The sequence below is a fragment of the Dermacentor andersoni genome, chromosome 10 (assembly GCF_023375885.2).
Source record: "Dermacentor andersoni chromosome 10, qqDerAnde1_hic_scaffold, whole genome shotgun sequence".
NCBI classification, from domain to species: domain Eukaryota; kingdom Metazoa; phylum Arthropoda; class Arachnida; order Ixodida; family Ixodidae; genus Dermacentor; species Dermacentor andersoni.
In genome coordinates, this window is record NC_092823.1 from 88,857,707 (window position 1) to 88,884,444 (window position 26,738).

Genomic DNA, 26,738 nt, shown 5'->3' on the forward strand with positions numbered 1-26,738 from the left:
CAATCTCTGAATGTCATCCAGAACATTCTAACGTGAACGGAAATGTCCACTCGAAGAAAGCCACCCCATTTGCAGATGAAAATGGTCACGTTGTCTTGGTTCCACTTTCGCTAACAGACAGTGCGGCTGGGTTGTGATTAATAGACTTTTAGCATGTCCGCTATTCCGGCAAACTGGGACGGTTTAGAAGGATTACCGGAAGGTCGGCGGCGTAAACGTGAGCGGCCGGAGCGGGGAAGCCGCCTGGTGTTGTAGCGCTCAACGAGACAAACACAGAGCTAAAATTGCAGTAACCTACTCTATTTTGTTTCGCTGCTAGTGCAAACATTGGCAGTGGCGTAATTGTCTTCACAATTACGCCACTGTCGAAAACTTACACCCCGGCCAAGAAGAATATAGTAATTGGCTCTGTGTTTAGGTGGTTGAGCTTTGCACCACCAGCTGGCGCCACCAATGTGGCCGCTCAGGTTTACGCCCCCGACCATCCGGTAATCTGCTCATTAGCTGTATCTGCCCGCGATATAATCCCTAGAAGGAAGTGATGTGCAGAGTGCTGAACCAATTGGACTATCGTCCTCTATGAGAATTAAGAGCTTTAGCTCAGTGCTCCCAAAGAACCTCCGCGTCCAAGGCTTTAATAGTGTTACTAAGGTTCTCGCGGTCTACAGGGCTTCGCGACAGACTTTCAGAACGCCGCCCGCTGCAGCTTCTTAGTGTACGCGGTTTGTTTGTGCTCGTTTCTGTTTCGCTATCTCAATCTCCGTTTTCCACTCTCTCTGTTTATCCCCCTTAGTCCTTCCCCCGTAGTGGGTAGCCAACCGGAACTACCTCTGGTTAACCTCTCTGCCTTTCTATGCATCATTTATCTCTCTTGAAAGATTCTCTTGTTTCAAGGGGAATGAAATGTACGAGTGCGTGCATATTGACGCGGGAACTTGTTCATTTGTTACGGATGGACGCTTTTCACCGTCTGACAAATGTTATCGCTCAGCGCAGGACGCACCTGCATGTATGGGAAGTCTCTGAAACTTTATCGATGCTACTATCCGCTGTCGGTTGTCGCCGAACCTTGTGCAATCAGATTGCGTGTATGCGCGACGCGAATGGTGTTGAATTTTCTAGAAGACACGCGGACACCAGCACTCACACTGGAACGTTGGATGGCTCGTCTATAAAAGCTAACGCACTTGATCCGCTGATCAGATTACGCCCATCGGCGACTGCGTTAGCCGCTGTCGCCTTTCTTTGAGTGTAGCCAGTTTTTGTGGGCACAGGTTCGCCCAATAAAAGTTCTTTTCATCTTTCACAGTATTACTACTGTGTTTTTCTACTGGCCCCTACCACGTGACTTCTTATGGAGGTGCTTTGGTTTCTTATACTGAACGCCCCAACAAAGCCGTGACCCAAGCCGGAACACGGAAAACAACACTAACATCGCCAAGAACCAGCGAGGTAGCACTAGGCTGCAAGGACTGCCCCCGGAGCACGAACTTTTGCCTGAGACGACTAGGAAGATCTCCGCCATGTCAACCCCAATGGCAGCCCCAACGTCCCCCATCGTGCTGCAGCAGCTCAGCGAGCCTCTGACGTTCCACGGTTCAACATTCGAGGGTCCCTAAAGCTGGCTTGAGACGTATGAGAAGGTCGCTACATATAAAAGTCGGAACAGCGGCGACAAACTGCAGCATGTCTTTTTCTCATTGGAACACACCGCGAGGGCGTGGTTCAAGAACCGAGAAGCAACGTTAACGACGTAGAACCTCTTCCAATGCGGCTTCCGAAGACATTGACAAGCATCGTACGCCGAGAACGCGCCCAAGTTCTACTAGAAGCCCGAGTGCAGCTGCCCAATGCGACAATCGCGATCTTCGCGGAGGAGGTAAGCCGTCTATTCCACCACGCCGACCCTCAAATGTCTGAGGAGAACAAAGTCCGCTACTCATGCGTGGCGAGAAGGAGGAGCCTTTCGCTTGAATGATACAAAACTCACCGCAGACCTTCCACAAGTTTCTTCCAGAGGCTACCAGCATCGAGAAGACGCTAGAAATGCGCAACCGGCATTTTAACCGCCGCGCGCACTCTACAACCTACACCGGAGTTCAAACATTGGCCACTGATGATCTTCGTGAGATTATCGGAGCGGTCGTACGAGAAGAGCTGCAGAAGTTGCACCCAAGGTCGCAGCTGCAAGTGGTATCAATCGCGGAAACCGTGAAAGAAGGGGTTCAGCGATCGGTTGGGCTTCATGAGGTGCAAGCACAATCACCGCAGCCCCAGCCGGAAGCGATGTCCTACGCCGCCGTCGCCCGCTCTCAAGACCTTCCTCCGCGACCGCTGCAGTGCCCTTCAACGCCGCAATTCTATCGTTCACGCCCACCCGTCTCCCAGCGCAGATACGCGAAGAAGGCGGGATTTGGCGTGCCCCCGACCACCGCCCACTCGGCTGCCTTGCTGTCCCAAGAGTGCACGTCAAGACTTGGGACTGCAAACGTTCGCCGTCTTCGCACCGCGCCTTCCAGAAGGTGAAGGCCATCATGACATGGCCGACAAGCCCGATGACCGTCCCGTTCGCCGTCACCAGGCCGCTACGTGTCACCGCAGCGCCATCCACACACGGGCACAGTCCGGGGCCGATCAGTCATCCCATTACCGGAAAACTAAAAGCACCAACCAGTGGAGGTGCAGCTGCTGTTCGTCCAACAGACGAAGATCTTCCCTCGCTGACGAAGCCGCCGAAGGGACTATCTCGACAACATAACAACGACATGCCACCCTCCTGACGAAGTCTGGAAGCAAAGAATACGCCAAGGAAAGACTACCTGATGAAGCCACGTACCTGCTGCAGGGCAACGCGACGCAGCCGCGATGTGACGACAAGACCTAATTGTAACGCAAGGCCAAGAACCCACGACCTCGACGTGGTTCTCGGCGGCCACGCAGTCACCGCCTTAGGAGACACAGAAGCCGATTACTCCGTCATAAGTGGACCCATCGCCGCCAAGTTGAAGAAAGTAAGATAGCATGGAAAGCTCTCACATTCGGACCACTGGAGGACACATCATAACGCCGACTGCTGTCTGCACGACAAGAATTACAGTTCATGACTGTACACACCCTGCCGCCTTCGTTAACCTCCAACAGTGTTCAAGAGACTTCATTCTTGGCATGGACTTCCTGCACCAACCCGGCGTAATCATCGACCTGAAGTCTAAGTCAATAACGCTGTCACAAGATCAAGGCATGCCGCCGGAGAGCTCTCGCAGTCACCACGCTTTGAGTCTGCTCGAAGATCAAGTGACCATGCTCCCTTGCTCCAGCATTGATAATTACGTCGGCCGATAATTCCGTCGGCTCGACTGTGAAATTTGTGTCGCAATAGGGATCGCGCGACTACACGGAGGGAAATCGAAAGTGACGCTAACCAACTTCAGCCAGAGAATGCGCACATAAACAAGGGCACGACAATCGCGTACATCAAGACAACTGGCGAAACCAGCAATGCGTTTGTCGTCTCGGATTCTGCCGCTTCTATCCCGATGACCACAGTTCTCAAACCAGACTTGGATCACTCCAAGTCTCCCCATGAGCAAGCAGCAACAGCTCAGGACTCTTCGCCGACGATAGAAGGACTGCTTTTCGACGTCATCGAGGATTCGACGAACAGCCGTCGCAAAGCATTGCATAATAACCGAAGTGTGTGCTCGACAACGTCAAACTATAAGACAAGCCAACGAAATGCTGCGCGACGACATCGTCAAGCCGTCTAAAAGCCCTTGGGCGTCCCCTGTTGTATTGGTGAAGAAAACGGACGGAACCTTACGTTTCTGCGTAGATTATTGCCGACGGAACAAGATCACTAAGAAGTACGTATACCCCTACCATGGATAGACCACGCATTGGATCGGCTCTGTGTTGTGTCGGCAGCGGCAGGCAAGCGCGGGGCCCCGACCGGCGAACGTGCGGCTAGCGCCGACACAACATCTTTTGGCGACGAGGATGGGATTCCCGCAGCGGTACCGACCGAAGCCCCGGGAAACCAACGAGCTTCGTAAGTGAAGCGACCCTTCCCGTGTCCGCACGGCAGGCAAACGCCACCGACGCACTTGGCGTCGCGAGGCTTCCGAGCCTAGGCCTACTCGCCCCCTTTGTTCTTCCTTGCCCCATTCCTGCTGCGAGCTCCGGCTTGTTTTCTGCACTGTCTCCTGCACGCTACCGGGCATGGCGTCTTACACGGCAAACCTTCCCGTTTTTCTGGAATTGCCCGGGCCACCGTTAATTCCATGGCATCGATGGAAAAAAATTTTTCAGGCCCACCTCGAAGCGGCCGGCGGCGGCGATTGGACGGACGCGCGACGAGCGTCCGCGCTCGTGAGCGCTCTCGGGCGTGAGCGACAACGGAAGTACTTTGCAGACGAGGAGCAGGAAGCAGCAAGGCAGTTAACCGGCGAACGCGCGTCGAGCGCCGACGCAGTGAAGGAGGACACGGAGCTAACTGCTCCCGATGAAAACCGGAACGAAGACTCAGCCGACCCGCGGCCGTTTATTATTAAAAAGGACTTCACATCCCAGATGACACCTCCCGATTGCTCCAAGCTCGTCACATGACAGAAGGGGGGTGCGCCATCTAGCTAAACAACTACAAAACATACATGTACGATGACACAGAGATCTGACAGGGGGCGACACTATACTACACTCTGCAAAGCTAAACACTTCTCGTCGAGCGATCTGACGTCTGGCTATTGGTAAATAGAAGTCGACGAAAGAGATCGCGAAAAGACTGCCTTATTCACTCCAGACGGCCTCTATGAGTTGAAAGTTATGCCATTTGGACTGTGCGCGGTGCATGCAATGTTCCAGCGCTTGATGACGTGGTTTTAGCAAGATTGAAGTGGCAGACCTGTCTTGTTTACTTGGATGATGACGTTGTTTTCGACGCAAATTTCGACGTTCAGCTTAGGCGGCTTGCGACAGTAGATGAGGCCATCAAATCAACAGGGCTCATCTAAAGATGGAAAAGTGCTGCTTCATTTCAGTTTATTATTCTTTACATACAATGCATTGGTGACATACAATATACAGACGAGGGTCCCAAAGTCAATGACTGCAACGGGACCCTCGGTTAATAACAATCTAGAGAAGTATTAAAGAAGAACAAGCTAACTAAACCAAACGAACACAATCGCGAAAATACAACCTAGAAAAATAATATAAATGAAAACAAATGGTATGTATATAAGCCTGTAGTGCATACAAAAACTGTCAATAGATACAAATGACAAATATAGTGTAATGAATGAAGTAAAATTAGTTACAAATATAAAACAGCTTAAGGGCATGACTAAATATATGAAAAGATGAAGATTTAATGCTAACGGGATAACCATCCAACAGTTTTATAGCAGCGAATGAAGATGTCATTTTTCTATAGTTAGAATGAACCATAGGTAGTAGAAAATTAGAGGTACGTGCAAACCTGGTATTATTGTTATTTTTGAGGTGCCTGGAATCAATCAATTGGTATGAGAGCTGTTTGTGGGTTATTTATAAAAAATAATGATTATATTTGAACAAGTTCGTTAGAACAAGGATGTTATTTTCACGAAGTCGTGGAGTAGCACTCGTGAAAAACCTACTGTTAGCGATAGTGCGTATTGTTTGGTTTTGTAAGTGCTGAATAGATGAGATATGACATTTATGTGTTTCTCCAGTAAGCAATGCCATAATTATTGTGACTGTGAATGAAGGCAAAGTGTAATGCTAATAATGCGTTTTTAGATAAGTGTGGTCTTGATTTTATTAATGCTCTAATACAGAAGATACACTTTTTCTTAATGAAGGCAATGTGTTGGGAAAACTTAAGGGTAGATTCTAATTTGATGCCCAATAATGATACACAGTCGGAGACGGGTCTGTGATGACCATCTACAGTTACCTCAGGTAAGCCAGGTTTCTTGTTCATCAGATCATCAGATCAGATTTCTTCTTCATTCTTTCGCTAGATCGAAAAATCATGAATTGAGTTTTTGAACTATTGATAATTAGGTGATTGGACGAACGCCAAGCAGCAATATGGTCAACATCATTGTTTAGTTTAATGATTAAGTTTGCTAAAGAATTATTACGCAGCGAGATAGTAGTATCGTCTGCGTATAGTACACAATGTGCCGACTTAAGAGAAGCGGATAAATCCTTATTATGAATTGAGAATAGTAAGGGACCTAGTATGGAGCCTTGTGGTACACCTTGGTTAATAACTTTAGTATCAGAATAAGCACCTCCAAAAGAACTATTTTTTCTCTATCATCTAGGTAATATTTTAGGAGTTTTACTACTGGACCGGTAATTCCCAGGGCTTCTAGTTCAGTAAAAAGTATGTTAGGATAATTGTATCAAAAGCTTTAGTGAAGTCCAAGAATACCGAACCAACAAAGTTACCCGTATCAATGGAGTGACGAATGTAGTCGGTTAGAGATATTAAAGCTAAGTTATTCGAACTGCCTGGGCGAAAACGAAATTGAGAGGATTGCATCAACTTTTTTAATTATTTAGGTGCTTACAAAATAACTTGTCAACTAATTTACTAATCAACGACAGAATATAAATAGGAAAATAGTTAAACACCTCCGTTTTATCACCTTTATTCTGTGCAGGAATAATCTTAGCCCTTTTAGGTGAAGTGTGAACAATACCACATTTGGATATTATTAATTATAATACAAAAAGTATCAGAAATAGGCAGTGCAGCAAGTTTAAGATGAAATACAGAAATATTATCTAAGCCAGGGCTAGAATTCTTTAGAGCTAATACCATGGAACATACCTCATCCGCAGTTACGGGAAAGAGAAAGAAAGAAAGATTGCAGCGATAAATGGGATGAGTAGTAGTAATGGACGACCGATGTATACATTGTAGAAGTAGCCACTGAAACTATTTGCTATGCTAGAAGAATCTGTACGAGTTTTATGGTTGCAGCTTATTTTATCAGCAGTATTACCAGACTTAGTTAAGTTCATGAACGCATTAAGAAGTTGCCATTGCTTTTTCGGATTGTTCTTGTGCTTAGAAAATTTATTTTCTGAATACTGTCATTCAGACTTCTTTAGCAAGTTATTCAGAATGTTACAATAATTTTTATAGCGTGCCACTAAGCGTACATTAAAAAAGTTTCTTTTTAGTCTTTTTGTATAGGCTCTCTTTTTTTCTCATTCTATTCAGTGACCTCACGTTACCCAAGGGTTACCGGGAAACTTAGAATGTTTCTTGCATCGGACGGTAGTAGTGTTAGCGTGAACGACCTGTAGAAAGATGGAACAAAAATTTTCAAGAGCTTGATCGGGATCGTGCAGGGAGTTAATTGCAGACCAATCAGTATTTGTTATAGCGTTAACAAAACTGTCTCGGTCAAGCTTGGATGAAAAGAAGTAAGGTTCGGACTGAGGTATTTCGGCCTCAAAGGAGACGAATATGGGGAATAGGATCAGTGATCTGAGTATATATGACACCAGTGTTGGAGTTGGCGCCATGTTAGTCAGAGCATGGTGAAGAAGCGTGTTGGTACCATGAGTAGAACACCTACTACACTGTAAACACAAATGAGCCCATATGGGCGTTTTAACAGTTGATATGCCATTTTTCCCCCCTAGCTTAAAATGAGTACTCCCACGAGAAGAAGTAAAATAAGCTAGAACCATTATTGTACCCCCGACCCCATTTGAAGGGGCATTGTGGTTGTAAAAGGGGGGTTTTCAAGGAATAACGGTGGCGTAGGGGAAATTGAGACGAGCCAAACAGAGAAAAGAATAACTCAGCCATGACCAACAAGGCAGTCAGCCGCAGCGACAATTTCAGTAGGATTATTTCTGCAGTCAGATTCGAAATATCCCGCGCAATGTGTGTCGGCGCTGTTTTTCTGTTCGGAGTAGCCGCGCCTTGGTGCTGCAGAGGACGCCGAAGTCGGAACTACGCGCGGAGGAACACCAGCCTTCGGAGCGCGCGCGCGCGCGTTGAAGGCTGCGGTCGAGCAGCCATTTGCTAGCGACGGGACATTCTTCTACCGTGGTTGATGTTTCTAACTGCTTTGAACCCCCAAGACTCCACGGTAAGTGACTTTGAACGATTATTACATGTTCTATGAGTGTGCATGTGTTATAAGTGAGGAGACGCGCTGATATGACTTATTGAAGGTCTCGGTACAACATGGCGCGACAGTTGGCCGTCCAGAACCATTTTGCACGATCACTGTGTTTCTTCGAGCTTTGTCGTAATCGAGGCGACTTGAGTGCTCAGAGTCAAGCGAGTGTACTTAAAAATTAGGATTTTATATAATGAGGGACTTTGCCGCGTCTTTAATTGGGCGGATGTGAGCATTCGACATGATCCCCGAAGCGCAAGCCACTACCATAATAGTTACGTGCAGTGCGAGGTGAGCTAAGCTTCGCCGCCTAACCGCGGCCTGAAAATGTGGCGGCTCGTTAAGGGTTTACTGCGGTGCGCGTGTGTGAGTGTTTGTACAGCGATCATTTGAGCGAGAACCGGCGGCGCTTCTTTGTGCGCGGTATCTGCTAGCTGGCGCGTACGTGGCGCCAATCCCCTAGCTCGTGTGATTGTGTGCAGTAGGTCGCCCACTTAGCGCGCATTGTGCAGATTTGCCAGTACGCTCCTTTCTATCGTCTGTGTCTCTTCGCGCCCACGTCGTTGATTGTGCAGGCAGTGCGCGACTGCGGCACGTAGCATGTAGAGCCTGCGCCCGTCGACTTTGATCTACGGGCGTGAAATGTCGGCGGCGCGTTTGTGGTATTAAAAGCGTGTGGTGAGCTTCCAACGGCACCACGGGTCAACGCCGCATGAGCTGCCGGTCATAGTATAAGAACCTCTTTATTGTTAGCGTACTGCTTGGCGGTAACAGGTGTCCTGCTTGGGTTCAGATTACTGGATATGCCGTCACTTGAACCTCGGCGGCCGGAGCAGGTGAGTACCAGTGGCGCCGGCACCTTGGCGGGCAGAAAACGGTGCCCGTGCCGTGACGAGATATATCAATTTACGCGATAGCATTGCCGGTGATAGGTCATACGGGCGCGTCGCTCCATGCCTGTGTTCTTTGCTGAGGCCGCCACTACGCCTGCGGTGCACTTACTACGCTATATCTACATAGTCGATGCTTGTGCAATGTTATTCAACAGCTGCAGCTGTGCTCTGGATACCTGAACTTGTTTAATGTGTAATTACTTTGCTGCTGTGCCATTGCGTATTGAGTACAGATATATAGTATTCAATTCTAGGTGCCAAATTCACACAAAGAAGTTGCGCTTTTCAACTCAGGGTCATATCACACATCGCAGCGTCATCCTATATTGCACGAGTATTAATAACAAAATTTCTGTTGCTGGTGAGAAAAAAAAAAGGCAGACCGATCAACCTGTAACCTGTATCTGTGAGAAAAATGTGCTTCAAGTCCGCCATTGTGTATAAAAAAGTACTACCTTGGTATTCAATGTCAGTAACACTCATAAGTTATGCATCCTTGTCTTAATTTGTCTTATGCATCCAAATAATTTGTCTTAGAAGCCATTCATTGTAAGGGATCAGTAAACATCTCATAGCTTAAGTAGTGCATATGTGCATGAGTTGGGCAAAGGTATTGGTTTGTAAAGAGCAAAGCCATTAAGATATAAAATATTGGCAAGCTTAGTTTAACAATAAGCTGACGAATATACAAAACCTAATGTAGCAGCAGATGTTCTCCAAGATAAGCTTGTGACCAGCTTTTTTGTGTTCTGTGTGATCATTTAGTGTCAAATTTTTCATTTTTATTTCAGGACTGCGGCTGCGGTCGTTTCATTGCCAACTATGAGGATGAAGCAGCTTCATGGCCGGAGATCGGGCGCCTCCCATCAGTTTCCCTTTTCAGCAATAGAGGCCTTGGTATGCTCTTACCTAGAGTTTGCTTTTTTACCCTGTATGTTTTGAGAGCAATGGCTAGTTTAGCGGCATTACTTAGAGTGATTGGTGTGACACCTGTTCCATAGGAGGTATGCAGGTTATCCCACGTAACTTTAGCAAACTTTTAAAAATATGAATATGGCACCTAGCTGCACAGAACCTATGTAATGTTGTTTCCTGTCTCTTGGAAATACTTGGATTTGCTGCATTTTGCCTAATTACCTAATTAGTCTTAATCAATTAATCAACTTCTCAAATGTAATTAGATAAAAAGTCTCAATTATAAAATTGTAGAGCATCGTGAAAATTTCCCAGTACAGCTATCTGTGGCTCAATATGTGCTACATTATGTGTTTTTAGAGCATGAAAGAAGCCTGAGAATCTCGCAAAGTGCCTTGAGTATGTTTCTGTGTGACAGTGCCTGTGTTGTGTTCTTCCTTCAGTCCTCGTCTCTTGCGCTGTACTAACAGTCGACCTCGAGTGGCCATTCCCGTGGCAGTCTTGCATGTATTGAGTGCTTGCCCTGTATAGGCATGTGTGTTTCCAGTAAGAAAAAAATACTGAAGGAGCCCAACGTGATGTATTTCAGGACAAGTGTATGGTGTAAATTACTATTTGAGAATGAAATAAACTGAAACAAGACTTCACAGTAGAGGTATGCAGGTGTGTGCATCAGCATAATGACGAAAACCTCATGCAAGTTTAGAAAAATATTCATTAAGTTAGTTTCTGTCATTCTTCTCTGTCACATTATTATTGCAAAAATGTGCTCTCTAGTATTGCACGATTAAAAACAGTTCAAGTACATCATTTGCTGGAACCTTGACATTCATAGCAACATAGAGAGGAATGGTTAAAAATTTTCTTTGCTTCTCTGACCTTCATTTTAGGTCCTTCTCATGTTTGCTAAGCTTCTTAAACTATCATAGACCCCTTCCAGGGTTTACAGGCAGCTTGAGCACATTGTGCCAGATTGTGGAGAAGCTGCAGAGGTCGCAGTGTGTATAGTGGTGTCCGGTAAATGCAAGTTTATTGCAAGATGCATTATGCTCAGTACCAATTATATTAAGTTATAATTTTAGCAAAAATCTGTTTTCCAGATATATATCAATGTGTATCCAAAGAACTGCACTTTTTAAAAGAGTTGCTCATTCTCTGTCTACTGTTCGGTGTTGTTAAATGCATGTATGTTGGACAGCATAGTGCTTGGCCTTCAGCTGAAGGTAGTAGTGTAGAAAGTGGTAGCAGTAGTAGCTTTATGCATGTGCATAAAGCTGCAGTAAGCCAAATGTGAAAAGATAAGGGCTAATATGATACAGCCATGTAGCAATATTTACGCAAGCAAACTGTTTGATGCAATGCCTAGGAAAGTAAGCAAAAATATAAGAATGTGCTTATATGATAAACAGTACCTATGTTTCAGGTGCATGGCCTTCTACCGCCATATTCCATAACAGTTCATTATTTAACACTTTAAAACTACTTGCCCTGTTTATGTCTAACTGCTCTAAATTCGAAAATTTTCATTGATTGCACTATGAAGGTTTTGGCCGTGGCTTAAGTTACTGCCAGAATTAAATATATAGTTCTGGCCGTCCTATGTGTGATAACAAAAAGCCATTTTGGAATCAGGTGACTGTTATGCAGTATGCTAAGTGTGCGTATTAGAACAGCCACTTATATTTTCATTGTAACCATGTATAAAGTATGTATGTACACATCACGAAGCCATAGACTGTGTACTCTTAATTGGAGGTGTTATTGTGTGGAGAAGGTTTTTTTGTAAGCATTGTCTAGAATTTGCACTACATTAAGGTGTAGTGAAGCCAAGCGAAAAATATTGACAAAATGGCTAAAGTACATTCTTAAGAGTATTAAGCGAACTTAGATGACTTTACAGCATGTAGTAAAACAAGAATGGGAACTGAAGTGCTTAATTTTTGTTCATTATTACCATATGGCACCAACATGCAAGGAAGACAAAAGAGGAAGAGAAGTGAAGTGCACTAAAGGGCAACTCGCTCCTGATGGGAGCTGCATTCACATCTACATGATGCATGCAATCTTTGAGTTATAGCAGCAGCTAACCACCTGTTCACTTTGTTGCACATTTGTATTTTTTACATACTAAGTCTGGCCCTGGAAGTGTTAAGCAGTGCCACTTGTGGCATTGGTGCTGCATGCAAGACATCCTTCTAACCACAGGTGTTATGTATTATGTAAACCTAAGTTCTTTTAAATTCATGTAACCCACAAAAGTTCCATTTGAAAGGATGTACCATATTTGCCACCACTGCCATGAGTAGCATTGGCTGACAGTCACAGGGCGAGACATTAACCTTGCTCAGCTATTATGCAAAACTATTTTACATACAAATGTGGTAATTAGTATACATGCCGAAAGCCTCACAGAATAAAATTTTTTATTCGCATCTTACAACGATTGTTATTTTGCTTTAACTCAGGAGGCCTTTCTACCTGCGTTGCATCCTGTGGCTGGACCACTCCAACGATCTCGGCAGAATCGTTACACAGGTGTGTTCTTTTGTGATTCTCAGTACTGATATTTTCTAGTTTACGTTCAATGTAAATGCACAGATCAAATGAAAAACAGGTTAAAAGATAAGCTCACAGGCACTCTATCCAAATGTTTGTTAGGAAGGAAAATCTTTTTTACAAGTTGTCGTTATAGCAACACAAGAGAGTGCACATCACACCACCAGTACCTAGCAAGCAACAGCATTATACCTTAGAAGAAGCCAAAACATCAGGCGAAAACCTGTACTAAACTAGGGACTGTATTAAGACCTTTTCGAGGCTTAAACTACTTCTTGGGTTACTCTGTCTAATTGCTTGAACTGAACTGACGTGTCCTGCAAAACGGTTTGCATTCGCATTTGATACAATTTGCAGCAAAATATGAACAAAGGGCTGCAATACTCTAAGGGCCTACTATTGAAGTTGCAACCAGTCTTCCCAGTGTACTGCAGCCTCAGGAACATGAAATGTGGTACACTGTACCACATGCACACACAACAAATTTTAATCCATGGGCATCTGTACACTGTGCTTGTGCAGGACTGCGCAACTGGCTGTTTATTCGTGACTGAAACAGCTACGTACATCAAGACTGTATTGGGAAGCCACCATTTTTTTCAGTCAGTGTAACAGTCCATAAACATATGGATTTCCATGAGCATTTTGTCTGCCACACTTTTCTTTGTCGTTTTTTTTTTGCACTCCAGCTTTGATGGCTGCAAGACACATCAGGCTGGCTGAAGAGACAGTGGTAGCCTAGTAGGTGGCCTCACAAAGTTGTTATTTTGATTTTTAAGAGCTGACTTGCTTTGGACAATGCTGAATAACACATCAAAAGGCACGGGATTATTGACAAGGTTAGAATGACTTTGAAAGAAGTTTAAGGCTTCTTTTTAACTCTGATCTGTCTGCTGAGACCAAATCATGTCAGCTTTTAATGAAGCAGTGTTCAGGTTGGAAAGCTGCAAGGCTGTGTGGGTACTCAAACACCATCATTGCTTCATATAGCTGAAGTTGCTGTGACATCAAGGCAGAAGCAAATGACATGGCAAAGGAAAGGTTGGTCGACAAAGGACTCATTAGCAATTATGTAGGTTCAAGGGCTATTGCACTGAGTAAGAAAATGTGTTCCTGATACAGCGTGAACAGTGTTAATGCTGAAGAACAAACTGGCACCATCTCCCCAGTCCTACACAAGCACGTGCATAGAAAGGGATGCCTGTTGGCCTTGAGGGCCACCACTGGAGGGATCACCTGCTATCGCTATGACATAAAATGTGACATCAGATGACTATAGTTCACACCTTTGCTGCAGCTCGCTGGCTGGGCAATTGAAGCCTTGATTGTAAGGATGAAAAGTTTCAATCACAAGGTGGCAATTTAGTTGCCAACTCTTACAGCATGGTTCACTACTCAGTGCTGCAGTGCTGGACGTATTTGACCAAGCCTGGTGCGAGTTCTCATGAGTACCCATGTTGAAGCTGCCGCTAGATACTTAGTTGATAAAGTCACTGAAAATGAAATTCGGTCATCGAACGAGTCATGAAAACGATGCACACAAGGCTTGTAGCGTGCTTACTTGGTATGGCCTCAGTCAAGACACCCTGTGTAGAGATGCTGGCAAAAATGCAGCAGAAGTGTGGATTGAGGAGAAAAAAATATAAGCTGTTCAAGTTCCACATATAACAAACTGATAATAAATCGCCGTTCAGCAAGAACTCCGGCAAAAGGGGCAAGCCGCACTCTCCACAACGAATGCTATAAAAACAGTACTGTTATTGCAGCAAAATTGCCTATAGCTCTTTTGATAGCTTGATAGCTGGTAGCTACTTGATGGTAGCACTTGATAGCTGGTATCACACAATGTTTTCTATGCCACGAAAATATTCCAGCACGTGGGGGCCACAATTCTCCTAGAGGCCAATACAGACACAGGTTGCCAGCAAGCATGGACTAAAGATTTTTCCGTTTGCATTGATGTAGTCTACCACATTTTGTTTTCTTGGGTGCACAGTCACACTAGGGTAACAATTTTCTGCCTGAATATTCATCGCAGGGAGCACTGCAGCCAGCTAAAGCGAGTTTTTTGTTCACACCTTGCCACAGATGCGGCAAGATGTAGACTTGACCCATTTTTCTAGGCACATTTGTTAAGTTCAAGAAAGAACACAGAGTAGCTTAAGAACTTTATTCCTTCTAGATTTAAGGCGTGGGGCCAGGAATTAACCATTGTTTTAAGAATTTTACCAAACCGGGAAAGATTCTTTCTTGAAAGTCTTCTCATATCAGCTTGATACAGTCCCTGGCTTAGTATGGGTGCATGTGCTGTGGCTTTGTTTGTCTGTTTAAAAGGTCGTTTTCCTTTTGAGTGTTCCAGTCGCAAAGAAATCACAAATATATTTTGATTTCAGGAACCCTTGTGACATTACACAATTCCTTTACATGTTGCAACCAAGCTTATTTTTCAAACACATGCCTTTCTTTCAGCATGAAAAAAACATCTTAGATGAAACAAGGCAAAAATGGCTGCTTATGCATTTGTACGATATTCCAACTGAGAGGGGTGAAAAGTAATAAAATGTTCTACTTTCATAATTTTTCTACCATGTGTACAACATTTCTTAATAGGCATGAAGCAAATTCACTTTTATCACTAGCCTATTACAGAAACAAAAAATGACAAACTGAGCTTTTAAGGGGGCCCTCAGAAGGGCCCAGTTCGTGCGTCTTCTTTTCTAGCGCCATGGCTGTGAGCGCAGCTGAGCACATCTGCAGCCTGCACACCCTGTTCTAGAGGTGATCTGCTGCGTGTGGAAAGACTAGACGTGCTGATATGGCGTGGTACTGTGTGCACAGTCTTCCCACGTGTTTAGTACACGGGGTTGCATAATCTGTAGTTTCAGAGATGCATTGAAGTTTGAGACAGACAAAGCATTCGCCTCCACTGCCAGCACTTTTCATGATAGTGTCATTCCACTGTGTGTGGCAGTATCAAAGAGGACAGGGTGGATGCGAAAGCAAGGCTGGGTTTGCTTCATGCTACCTATGTGAAGGTATCGTTAACACACCGTGAAACCGTATCTTTGGTCGCTGACTCTCAAATTCAAAATTTTTTTCTCACTCAGATTTGTGTTTTCTGACTGCAGCCCTTTCCGTGGGAAAACAATCCATTTGCAAATGTACTTATTTGACTAAACGGGCGAATCTGAGTACAACAAACCAAATTGCTGATTTTAATGCATTCGTTATGTTGGGGTTCCTTTGTATATGACTCCAGAAAAAGCCGACCATTGTCTGCTCACACTCCGCCGCGCCCACCCACATAGGAATAAACTTAATTTTGGTTGGCCACGATGCTTATCGGTGTAGTAGCTGTCGTGTGTCCACCCATACACATTTTGTTGGCTTCCCGAAAACCTCAAAGAACAGCTGTATTTTGCTTATGTGCATTCACTAATCAAATAAGTACATGTTTGCTAGAATCCCCATAATATTGAGTCAGCTGGTCTGCTTGAAGATGTTCAAAATATGGCAGTTAGATTTGTAATAGGAAGTCATACTAAAAGGCTTTGTATTACTGAGTAAGGGTAAGCTGCAATGGCAGGATTTAAAAGACTGGGAAATCTCTTCAGTTAAAATTATTTCAAGCATATACTGTTCCAAACATCTAGAGATAGAGAAATTCATATCAGGCTATCGTCATACCTCACAAGAAAGAGATTACACTAAAAAGGTTTATTAATTTCCTTTTACTTATAGGTGATGCCTCACATTGTTTTTTCCTTGGACCAAAGGGACTGCAAGGTTTTTCAGCCTGCAATTGTTTGCATAGTTTTCAAAGATAATTCCCTCCCTGCTTTGTGTGCTTGATTTGAATGTAAGTTACATTACACAGAATGTATACCCCCCCTGCAATGCCAGTACAGGCGAAGCAGGCACTGAATGAATAACCACGAAAGGATTTTGGAGCGAGCAAAAATGGCATGTGCAATAGATATGCGTAGATGTCCCGTTGGTGTTGCTGTCAAACAAGAAATTGGGATATCGAGGAACTGAGCAAAGTAACTACATGTGTGCTTGCCAAACTATAGCTGTCATTTACACCTTGATTGTGACTTAGCTACCAAAAGAAGTTTTTTTGTCTTGTTCTTTTTCTGTTAAAATGTACTTTTTTCTTTGTCTACTTTCGTTAGGGTTTTTGTAGCTATATCGTGCACATGGGACCAATAATGCCGTGTGGAAGTTAGTGGTTGTTGGTATTTCTCACTGCCTGTCGTTTGTTCAATGTGTGTACTAAAGTCAATAGAGCACCAACCAGTATAAACCAGTGTGTTGAATTTGTTTTCTTGTTTTAGTACAAATGATCTGACTGGTTATGTGCCCAAATAAACAATTAGATTATAAAAAAGTTCATCAGAACATGTCATGCATTTTACTTATAATTACCCTATTTCAACTGCAGAACCCACATATTAAGGCATGTAGATTTAAGTAGAACAAGCCTTTTTGCAATCCTTAGTTCTGAATAGGTGAGAGCAGTGCTAAGGACACAAAGTGAGTCCACATGGATAAATGGCATGGTGCACTGTGCACTGACTAATAATTGATGTGTTTTCGCAACAGACAAGCAAATAAATATCCAGTAATGCCTTGTCAAAGGCACGAAAGCTCATAAAGAGGCAGGGGGTGGTCAGATACAAATGTGCCGTGGTTTCAGGTTTGTTAACAAGCATACCACTTTTCTGTAACTTCAGAGAACAGGTGCTGCGCTGACACATTAATCTTTTTTTTTTCTTGTTGTTATTTTGTGGGATTTGATTAGTTTCTGGGTTAATGGTTGCTGCTTTCACTAACATGTGCACTTATGAAATTTGGGCTGTCATCTGCACTGTTTACAGTGTATGTACTCTTATGGTCACATTATAGTGGTGCTTAATCGTCAAGGCTCTCATTCAAAAATAAGCTTGTCTGGTCTACATATGCTGTCCTTCATGCCAAAGGAAAAAGATATACTATGTTTGTGTCAGAAGGAAAGAAACTGAGACTGGTGTCTATTATTGCACATAAATCTATGCTTAGTTGCGTTAACATTTTTGCATAATTTCAACAACTTATTTAGTGCATTTCTGTAACATTCACACTCTTTCTTATCCACTTAGGTGTAAGGAATAAAGGCAAAAAAGTAAAGCATTGCAGTGGATTTAACTTAATGCTCTTGATTCTTCTTACCTTCTTGATAGCTTTTCTATTTGGAAGAGCATATGTACAAAAGCATGTTTTGACCAAATAGGCTGCTGTTTGGGAGGCTTTGCAAGCACCACTATAACGTGACAAAAGCAGTGTGTGGCCATTTGGTTATATAAATTCTGGTGTAATGACACCACAAAAAGTAAACAAAGATATGTACGCACATGACACAAGCACCGGATCTCACTTCAAGCTTTAAAATAAGGAAACAGGCAATATTTAATAACAGGTGGAGACATGATGTGATGATATCTGTTAAAAGAAATTCTTTATGCAGTGCAACTAATGGATCACTGATACATTCGTCATTCTTTTTAAATATTGCAAGCCACGATTACCTTGCATGTTGTCAGGTCGTAATACCCGGCTACAACGCAAGTTTTGTGGAACACAGGACCGCAGTCACATTCTTTGCAGTATTTAACATTGTCTGATGGAGGATTGTTTCACACGGATGACTCATACTCCCTCAATTTCCCTGATTTCGCATTAATAGAGCATCCCATCTGTCCAATGTAGGCACGGCCTTATCATGGCAGCAGACTACACAACGCTTGCGGCCTAGCTCACTAGATGCATATTGTGCTTCAACCACAACCAAGCTTTTCCTTTTTTTGGCTTCTGCCTTTTATTACAGCACAAAACTCTCCTAACAAGGGTCTGAGAAAACAATGATTTGCACAACTAAATTAGGCATGAATATGGAATATAATGAATGAGATGAAGTAAAAAAGTGGTTGCAGTTGTTTCGTATGCATTTGTAATTTTCATCGGTAATTGTGTAGCTGGTCTCTACGGGCAAACATTTTTTTTTCTGTATGAAACGTGATGAGAGATTTGCTCTGATGAGAAAAAAAGACAAGCCAGGAAAACAAATTAATTTGTTGCGTGCAGCACAATTTGCAGGCGGTGCACTGTGCAACGGAGGTTATGTACAGTCAGCCATTCCCATCCAGTCATGCTTGCATTGCATACACACATTGTATTAATTTGAGATTGCGGCTAATGAAGTTTGTGTGGAATAACTCTCATTCGCACATAGTGATGCACTGCAAAATAGATTGGTTCGTTCCTGTGTTCACCAAAACTCGTAGCCAGAAATTATGAGCAGATGTACATAAGATAATTAAGCTTTGGCAGATTAGCACGAAAAGGACAAATGCATCAGTCATTCTCAGTTACATTGCACAAAGAATTTGTTTTTGAATTAATGACATCACTTCCTGTCACTATGTGTTGTATATGATGTCTGTTTTCTTATTAAAGCGAGAGTTGAGGTTAGGCACTTGTGTCCTGCATGTCTTTGTCTTCGTTTGCTTCTGTGGTGCCATTACACCAGAATAAGTTCATGACAGGAGCTGCCAGTCTATGCAGTTATACTACATTGGGCTCAGTACGCCTGGCGGCCTGAATGTGACGAGTGCGAAGTAGCAGTAAGAACTTCAGAAGGGTAGAATTTTGTGTCGGTGGCGCATATTACAGTATGGTGAAGCGCTATAGATGGAACAGTGTGAGGCGAGACAGATGGGAAAGTGCTACAGACAACTGTGAATGTTTACTGGAAAGTTTCGCTGCAGCGGGACAATGCATGCGTTATCCTGGTGCAGCAAAATTTGCCAATGTTCATAGTTGTCAGTAGCACTTCCCCATCTACATTACACTTCACCGTACACTAGTAGCATTAACAACAGCAACCAACTGACCCAAGCAATAATGAAAGCCCACAGAATTGCCAAATTGTAGGAGAAATGTTTCAGTGTAACACATGTTTTGTTAACTGACAAGCAAATGGCATACATGTCTGCGAACCGATGATCAGACTCATTTTTCATGCACATACATTATTTTGTACAACTGCTTCCTGCTTTGGTTTTTTATGGCTTTCAGGAAGCATTCCAAAGTGCTTAACTGTTTGTCTGTTCTAGAATTGAATCTGTTCTCAGCCAGCACTATGTGGCATTACTGCATAAGCCCTTACTTCGTCAGTGTCCTTCGCACTGTTCCCAACTAAATATGAATAACCAAATAACCATGTTTTTAAATTTTCAGATTATGAAGAAAATACTCTTAATATGTATTTCATTAGAAAAATTTTCTCAATTTTAGGAAGAAGTCTGGCTGGCCCCAAGCCTGGTGCAAAATGAAGAAATGGCACTCCACATCAATTCATGTTTACTTGTCGTCATAACCAGTCTGTTAGCTTAATTTTTGGTTCTTTCTATTGAATTCTCAAGAAAGGTACCAACTCTGTCATTCATTGAAAACAAATTTTTGCACTTGGGGATGCAGCCATGCACAAAGCCTTTGAGCTCATTAATATCTTTATTCTTTAAAGAAAGTGCAGCTCCTGCGTGGAGCATTAGGTTGAATGAGACGAGGGTAAATGAAAAGATGGCGAAATTAGTCGTCAACAGTTGTCCAACAAAGGAAGTCTCAAGCTGGAGGCAACATCTTTGCAAGAGAACCAAATGGCTCCAGCCTGAGACATTCGTTGTGCAACCTGGCAAGTCTCCTTCTCGAAATATTTCCTCTAGCCTGAGACCTATATCCATTCCACCACCCTTGACCGACAATACACCTATACATTTGGCAACCCATGGAAAGGTAGCAAATTCACATTCAAGGAAAGGGAATGTAGTGTGCACCCTGGAAGGTAGCATGAACAGTATTTTATTTACTTAATGAAATGCAGATTTGCTATCCAATTACTTTATTTTGATCCCCGTTTTATAATTGGACAGCATGGTTCCTCAGAGAGAATAATAATTCGAAGCTCACACAATTTTGCTCCTTTATGTCTGTTAAATCTGTCCTGGTTGCTACACTATCAGCCCTGTCTGCAATTGCATAGCAGTGTTTTTAGCATGCATCCGAATTCAAAAGAATAGTTAGGCTTCTACCTCAGAATGTTTGCTACTGTGTTGCAGCTCAAATTCTATGCCTAGGTGGTCACTGTGATGCCATGTGCTATTAAATAAGACCAATATGCTATTTGAAGGGCAATTAAATGCAATCTCAAATGACCTCAGCTCGGGGAATGACACAATTGGAGGTCAATGTGATAAGGAGGATTTGATTTCTGAAAACAAGGCACTTAAACGGGAGAAAGCATGACTAATTTCGTCTAAAGATGCTGCTATTGGATATGATCAGGGAAGGTACTTGTTCGTGGCTGCATTTGCAACATGTTACACTGCTGGCTTTATATATTGCACTGGGTACAGTGAAATGTTGCTGCTTGCACAATATTCAACTAAACATGGTAGCCATGCTAATGTGTCCATGCAGAACACAACTCATCCACTATTATGGACTACAGTGGAATCTCGATAAACGAAAATCACTTCGAAACTGCCGCTTAAATAGGACACCATCCTGATAATTGGTTGGCTCTCTGCAATGTCTCTCAGTAAATATAATGCCTGGTAAATGGAACCAATTTCCCTGGCACCTTGAGGCTCCATTTAAAGAGCACCCACTGTAAAAATATAGGGGGGATTGTGTTTGGAACTTTCGTAAATGTAGTTTTAAACAAAACCGCATTTCAGTGGGAGCGAAATGCAAAAGCACCCGTGTACTTAGGTGCATGTTAAAGAACCCCAGGTTGTCCAAATTAATTCGGGGTTACTCGCTATGGCATGTGTCATAATCAGAAGGTGGGTTCTGGTTCGTAAAATACAATAATTTTTAATAGCTTGCTCAGAAATCCAGCACTAAATTATGTAGCTTGTTTGTGTGATGAGTCCCAATTTCTTAATTTAGTACTTTGACATTTATCATATTTGTGTGCTAGTCCATGCAAACTACCACTGATCGGCCTCATTATACCAGCCACTGTTAATTAGGAATGGCTTAGTCAAGCAACTTAAACTTACAGCACAAACACCTAAGACGAACCACAAAAGGAAGATACGACACACACTGGTGCTAACAACTTTATTTCTTCGTCGTCGATGCAATATAAACCCTAGGCCACACTACCGCGCAGGCACTCGGATTACATTACAGAGATCTGCCAAATTATCACATACGCAAGCGTAGGAAGTCAAATTCAGATGGATGCAGGGACAAAGATATCTTACTAATGCAATTATCGCCCTGCCTTTCTTGTGGTAGGCCTCTAAGGCAAGCCGCACATGCTCATTCTTGCTTTTGCCAAGAATCGACGTCCCATCAAGTTGTGCCTCACAATTGTTGCAAGAGTTTATATGCGCACCAAGGTGCGCTCCTCTATCTACATTTTTGTTTACTTGTTGCGCATGTTCCCTGAGTCGCTCATTGACGCAATGCCCTATCTAGCCAAGCTATGTCTTACCACATGAGAGTGAATGGTATAAACCACGCCGACCGCGCACAACACGTATGAAGCATCATGCCGAATTTGGCATCCTCCTCTGCCCTCTCCGCAGGTGCGGGAGCATAGCTTTAGAAGCTTGTTCGGTGCAGAAAATGCCAAAGGAACACTATGCCTGCAAGCAATTTTCTTGAGTTGATAGATGACCTTATGTGTTTAAGGGACCGCGCAGGGAACATGCACAAAAAGTAAACGAAAATGTAGATAGAAGAGTGCACATTGTTGCGCATATAAACTCTTGCAAAAATTGTGAGGCACGACTTGATGGGACGTCGATTCTTGGCAAAAGCATGAATGAGCTTGCGCGGCTTGCCTTAGAGGCCTACCACATAAAAAGGCAAAATGATAATTGCATCAGTGACATAGCTTTGTCCCTGCACCCATCTGAATTTGAGTTCCTACGTTTGCATATGTGATAATTTGGGAGATCTCTGTAATGTAATGTGTGCGCCTGTGCAGTTGTGTGGCCGAGGGCATATATATGCATCGACGACGAAGAAATAAAGAAGTTGTCAGTTAGCGCCAGCGTGTGTCATATCTGCCTTTTGCGGTTCATCTTAGGTGTTTGCGCTGTAAGTTTTAAGTTCAGAATTATGTACCAACTAGGATAAATGAAGTTTTACTCTTAGTCAAGCGAGCTCAATATATAGTCTGTGCAAAAGTGTGGAGTGTCAGTACAAAGTAACAGTTCAAACACATGGCTCTGTAGTTACAGTTCAGTATGAAAGGAGATAAGATTTCTTAGCATTTCTTTCATTTACTAATTTCATTGTGTTAGGACATGTAGAATACTAGCAACTGGCATGCTTACAATGTACAGTGCTCTTTTTTAAAATCCAGACAATTGTTTTACTGGGGCAGAAATGTGCTTTCTTTTGGGCCCGGAAGTGAACATATATTTCTTACATTTGGTGTAAAATAAATTTTCTTCACTGTCAGTGTGTCTCGTGCATTTTTCCTTTCAGCTAGTCGCAACTGCTCTCGAAGGCGTTTGCTGGCCTCGGAGGCACTGCCAAGCTAGGACGACTGTATCAAAGCTTTGCAAAGAGGGGCTCTGTGATCAGCGAAAGGGAAAAAAAATGAAGACGTGCGGTGACGGGTTCACTCGCCATTGGACCACGTGTGCGCGTGACTTGGTCGATTCAGCGGTGGCCCTGTGCCGTCGATTGGACCACGTGTGGCGAGCCCGCGGCGAAATGCTTCGTGGCGGTACGCCGCGCCTATGCAGCAGCAGACGGAACACCGCAGGCCAAGGTGTCGGACGCCGGCGTTCGCTCCGAGCAGGTGCGACGCCTGCTCGGGTGGCAGCTCACGGACGGCCGAGTTCCCTTGAGCCTTGATCGCCGGCGTTCGACATTTCGGCCTGCGGTGTTCCGTCTGGTACTGCGTAAGCGCGTGACCCGCGCCACCATGCATTTCGCTACGAGCTTGCCGCACCTAAACTAAAATGCCTTTAATTCCTTCACAATACTCCCATTGTACCTCCCAGTCAAATAGGGGGGGGGGGGGGGGGGGGTGAAGTGGGCGTATTACGGTACCCCCGTTGTGTGCCCAATTAATGCCCACTTCAATGGGAGTTTTGTCGTACGCCCTTTCAATGGGAGCAAAAAGATGTACAAAAGGGAATGCGCTAGAGGACAAGCAAAAAACGCCCATCTGGGTGTTTTCTTGTTTACAGTGTAGGACAGATAATTAATTATTCCAAGCACAGGCGCCGTAGTTCCAAGTCCAGGGAAAACGCAGAGTCAGCCTGCTGAGTGTCCGCAGTATGCTCTGCAAGGCAGCTGGCAGGATGAGGCCGTCTGCTGCGTCAGAGGGGAGGCACGGTGATATGGACTGTAGACAGCAGGAAACACGAGCTTGAGTAAAAATGTCGGACGGTTTGGCTGCGTCCTGTTTTGTTCCAGCCGCTGCTCGCTAATGATGAGCTTCTGTTCCGAGGCCACGTAATCAGCAAATCTGGAATCAACCCCGACCCGCAAAAGACAGCTGCGATCGCAATGTTCCTGCAGCCCATCGAGAAGAAGGTAGTGCGTCGATTCCTTGGCATGTGTGCCTACTACAGGGGCTTTGTCAAGGACTTTTCTCGCATCGCCGAGACGCTCGCTCTTCTAAGCAAATGTGATGTTAAGTTAAAGTGGGAAATGCCTCAGGCCCATGCATTTCAAGGACTCAAAAGACGCATGCATCCGCCACCAGTACTTCCGCCCTTCGACAAGGACGCCTTTGCCGAAATCCACACTGACGCCTGCAGCTTAGGCCTCGGTGCCGTCCTAGTCCAGAGGAATGACGGACTTGAACGGCTGATAGCTTACGATAGCCGGTCGCTGTCGAAAACCGAAGGCAAGTATTCTAGAATTGACAACGAATGCCTCGCTATCATTCGTGCTACAGCAAATTTATACCCTGACTCACATGGCAGGCCATCCAAAGTGGTCAGCGACCATTGCACGTTGTGTTGGCTAGCAAACCTAAATGACCCTTCAGGACGGCTCGCGCAGTGTAGCCCCAGACTGCAAGAACGTCGCATCACTGTAATCTAAACGTCCAGAGGAAAATACTATGATGTTCATTGGCTGTCACTCGCCCCTATTGACCCTCCGTCGCAAGATGACGAGGATGACGACGCCTCCCTTAGAATAATAAGCGTGCAAGACTTCGCTGAACAGCAACGAATAGACACTGAGCTAAAATGCCTCGTCGAGTATTTGCAAGAGAACACCATCGTTGTCCCTAGGGCATTTAAGCGAGGATTGTCTTCGTTCTCGCTTCAAAACAGCCTACTCGTAAAGAGCAACTTCTCACCAGTCCGCGTCAACTACCTTCTTGTGGTCCCCTCAGCGCTGCGTTCAGAAGTACTGCACACCCTACATGACGGTCCGCCCTCTGGGCACGTCAGATTCTCCCGGACCGCCTTTCCGGGGCAGCCGCTCTACCATCTGAGCTAACCAGGCGGCTAGCAGATGGCAGAGCGAAGTCGAATTTGTCGACAACACGAAGCAAAGGCAAGTGTTTGACGTAGTAGTTCTGCGGAAACCCGCACAGGAAACCGACCAGGAATGTTGCGTGTAGAGGTGAAACGTGCGTAAGTGGTAAGTGAGCGCCATTACAGATAAATTCACTTTTACATACATTTCGTAGCAAATAGACTCCTGCCAAACAATGCTTTAAAATCTGAAGAAAACATTATTTTCAAGCATCCCTCCCTTCCTGAGCATTATTTAGTGCACCTTAAGAGCACAAATACACGGGTGACTGCTCGTTTCCAAATTAACTGGACCTCAGTACACGCGATGGCACGCCTAGTAGTACACAGAGGTGGCTACAATGCAGGGTCTCAGCCAAACCATCTTACACGCTCGCAGAATGTCGTCTAGTCGCACATAAGGCAGGTTCGTTGGTTCCAAAGCCTATTTTCAGTTCCTGAAAAGACAGAAATTTCAAGTTCTTGAGCTTGTCGGCGTTATATTTTACGCATCCTGCCGCCGCAATCAACATACTACCGTGTTATCATTCTCGGTAATCGCTCGTCGCGTTTTCGACAAGCGTGAGTCCCGAAATAAGGTATATGTTGTTGTTGTGCCATAAAAAGCATCACAAACTTGTTCCACTAAAATTCAGTACACGCAAAAATAACTCACCATAGCCGGGTTGCTTTTTTGCTAACAGCTTCACAACCCCAGGCGCGGCGAGCAGGCTTCAAAATTATCCCTAAAAGTTACGAAAATACAATAATTTTCGGGGCCAGAGAATGCGTCACGAACTTCTCCCACTAAAATTCAATACAAGTAAAACTATCTGCGGCACACAGCCGCGCTGCTTTTCTATCTGCGCCACTATGCCGAGCGCGGCCACTGTGCTTGAAAAGTACCCCAAAATGTAGTGAAATTAGTTACAACAATGTGTGGGGTGAGAGAAAGCGCCAAAACTTGTCCCGTTAAGATTCAGTACATGCGAAACTGCGTCACATGGCCGAGGTAGTTTTCGTCACAAAGCCAGGTGCGGCGAGCCTGCCCAAGAACTACCGAAATAAGTTATAATAATGCCTGGGCTCATAGAAAGCGTCGCAAACATCTCCCAGTGCAAGTAATGACTCAGATTAAGTAGGCGTGGACGGCGGAGCAGTTTATCGGTAACTGAATCACTATATAGGTTCAGTTTTGCGCAGTAAGCATAAATGTGCTTGAAGTGCGTGGCAGACTGTCAAACAAAATTTCTCACCTTGCTATAGTTCAGTAGTGCAGCTGTGCCGTGTCGAAATGCAGAGAGAACGCAAGAAAACGCCGGGAGCCCGACAAACGGGCTGCATCCAAAAGGTCGCCAAGCAGGCGAGCTTCACATGCGCATCCGGCCTCGCTCGCTTCGGTGACATGTCTGGCGAATGACGCATGCATATGTCGCATCTGGCATGCCACTAGCTTGTTGGTAGGTTACGCAAGAAAAGTAAGTCACGAAGTATAACTTAATTTATACGCAAATCTTTTTAGTATTAGCGGGAAAGAATAAACAAATTGAACGTTGTCTGTAAGTTTATTTCACATGCTTTTTTTGCGATGCTCGCCTCAACTAACGGATGGAGTTGACACTAGGCGTGACGCGTTTCCTGTTGCCAGTTTTTGCCGAGTGTCCCCTGTTGTTGAATTTCAACCTCTTTGC

General features: G+C 44.3%; 1 protein-coding gene and 1 long non-coding RNA gene across 3 annotated transcripts in view; both read left to right on the forward strand.

The window, feature by feature from the left end:
* The window catches only part of LOC129380717 (uncharacterized), a 148,601-nt gene that overhangs the window by 24,166 nt on the left and 97,697 nt on the right, over positions 1–26,738 (forward strand). Inside the window, exon 3 of one of the 2 annotated variants that reach the window (XM_055062512.2) lies at positions 5,901–5,940. The exons of the other annotated variant lie outside the window; for it this stretch is intronic. Within the exon in view, the coding sequence (XP_054918487.1) occupies positions 5,901–5,940 (40 nt within the window). The remainder of the gene's footprint in view (positions 1–5,900; positions 5,941–26,738) is intronic. 2 annotated transcript variants of the gene reach the window in all.
* LOC126544282 (uncharacterized) lies at positions 7,566–23,020 on the forward strand. The gene is made up of 4 exons (XR_007602117.3): positions 7,566–8,102; positions 9,820–9,925; positions 12,409–12,478; positions 19,835–23,020. It is a non-coding gene; the product is annotated as an uncharacterized lncRNA (long non-coding RNA).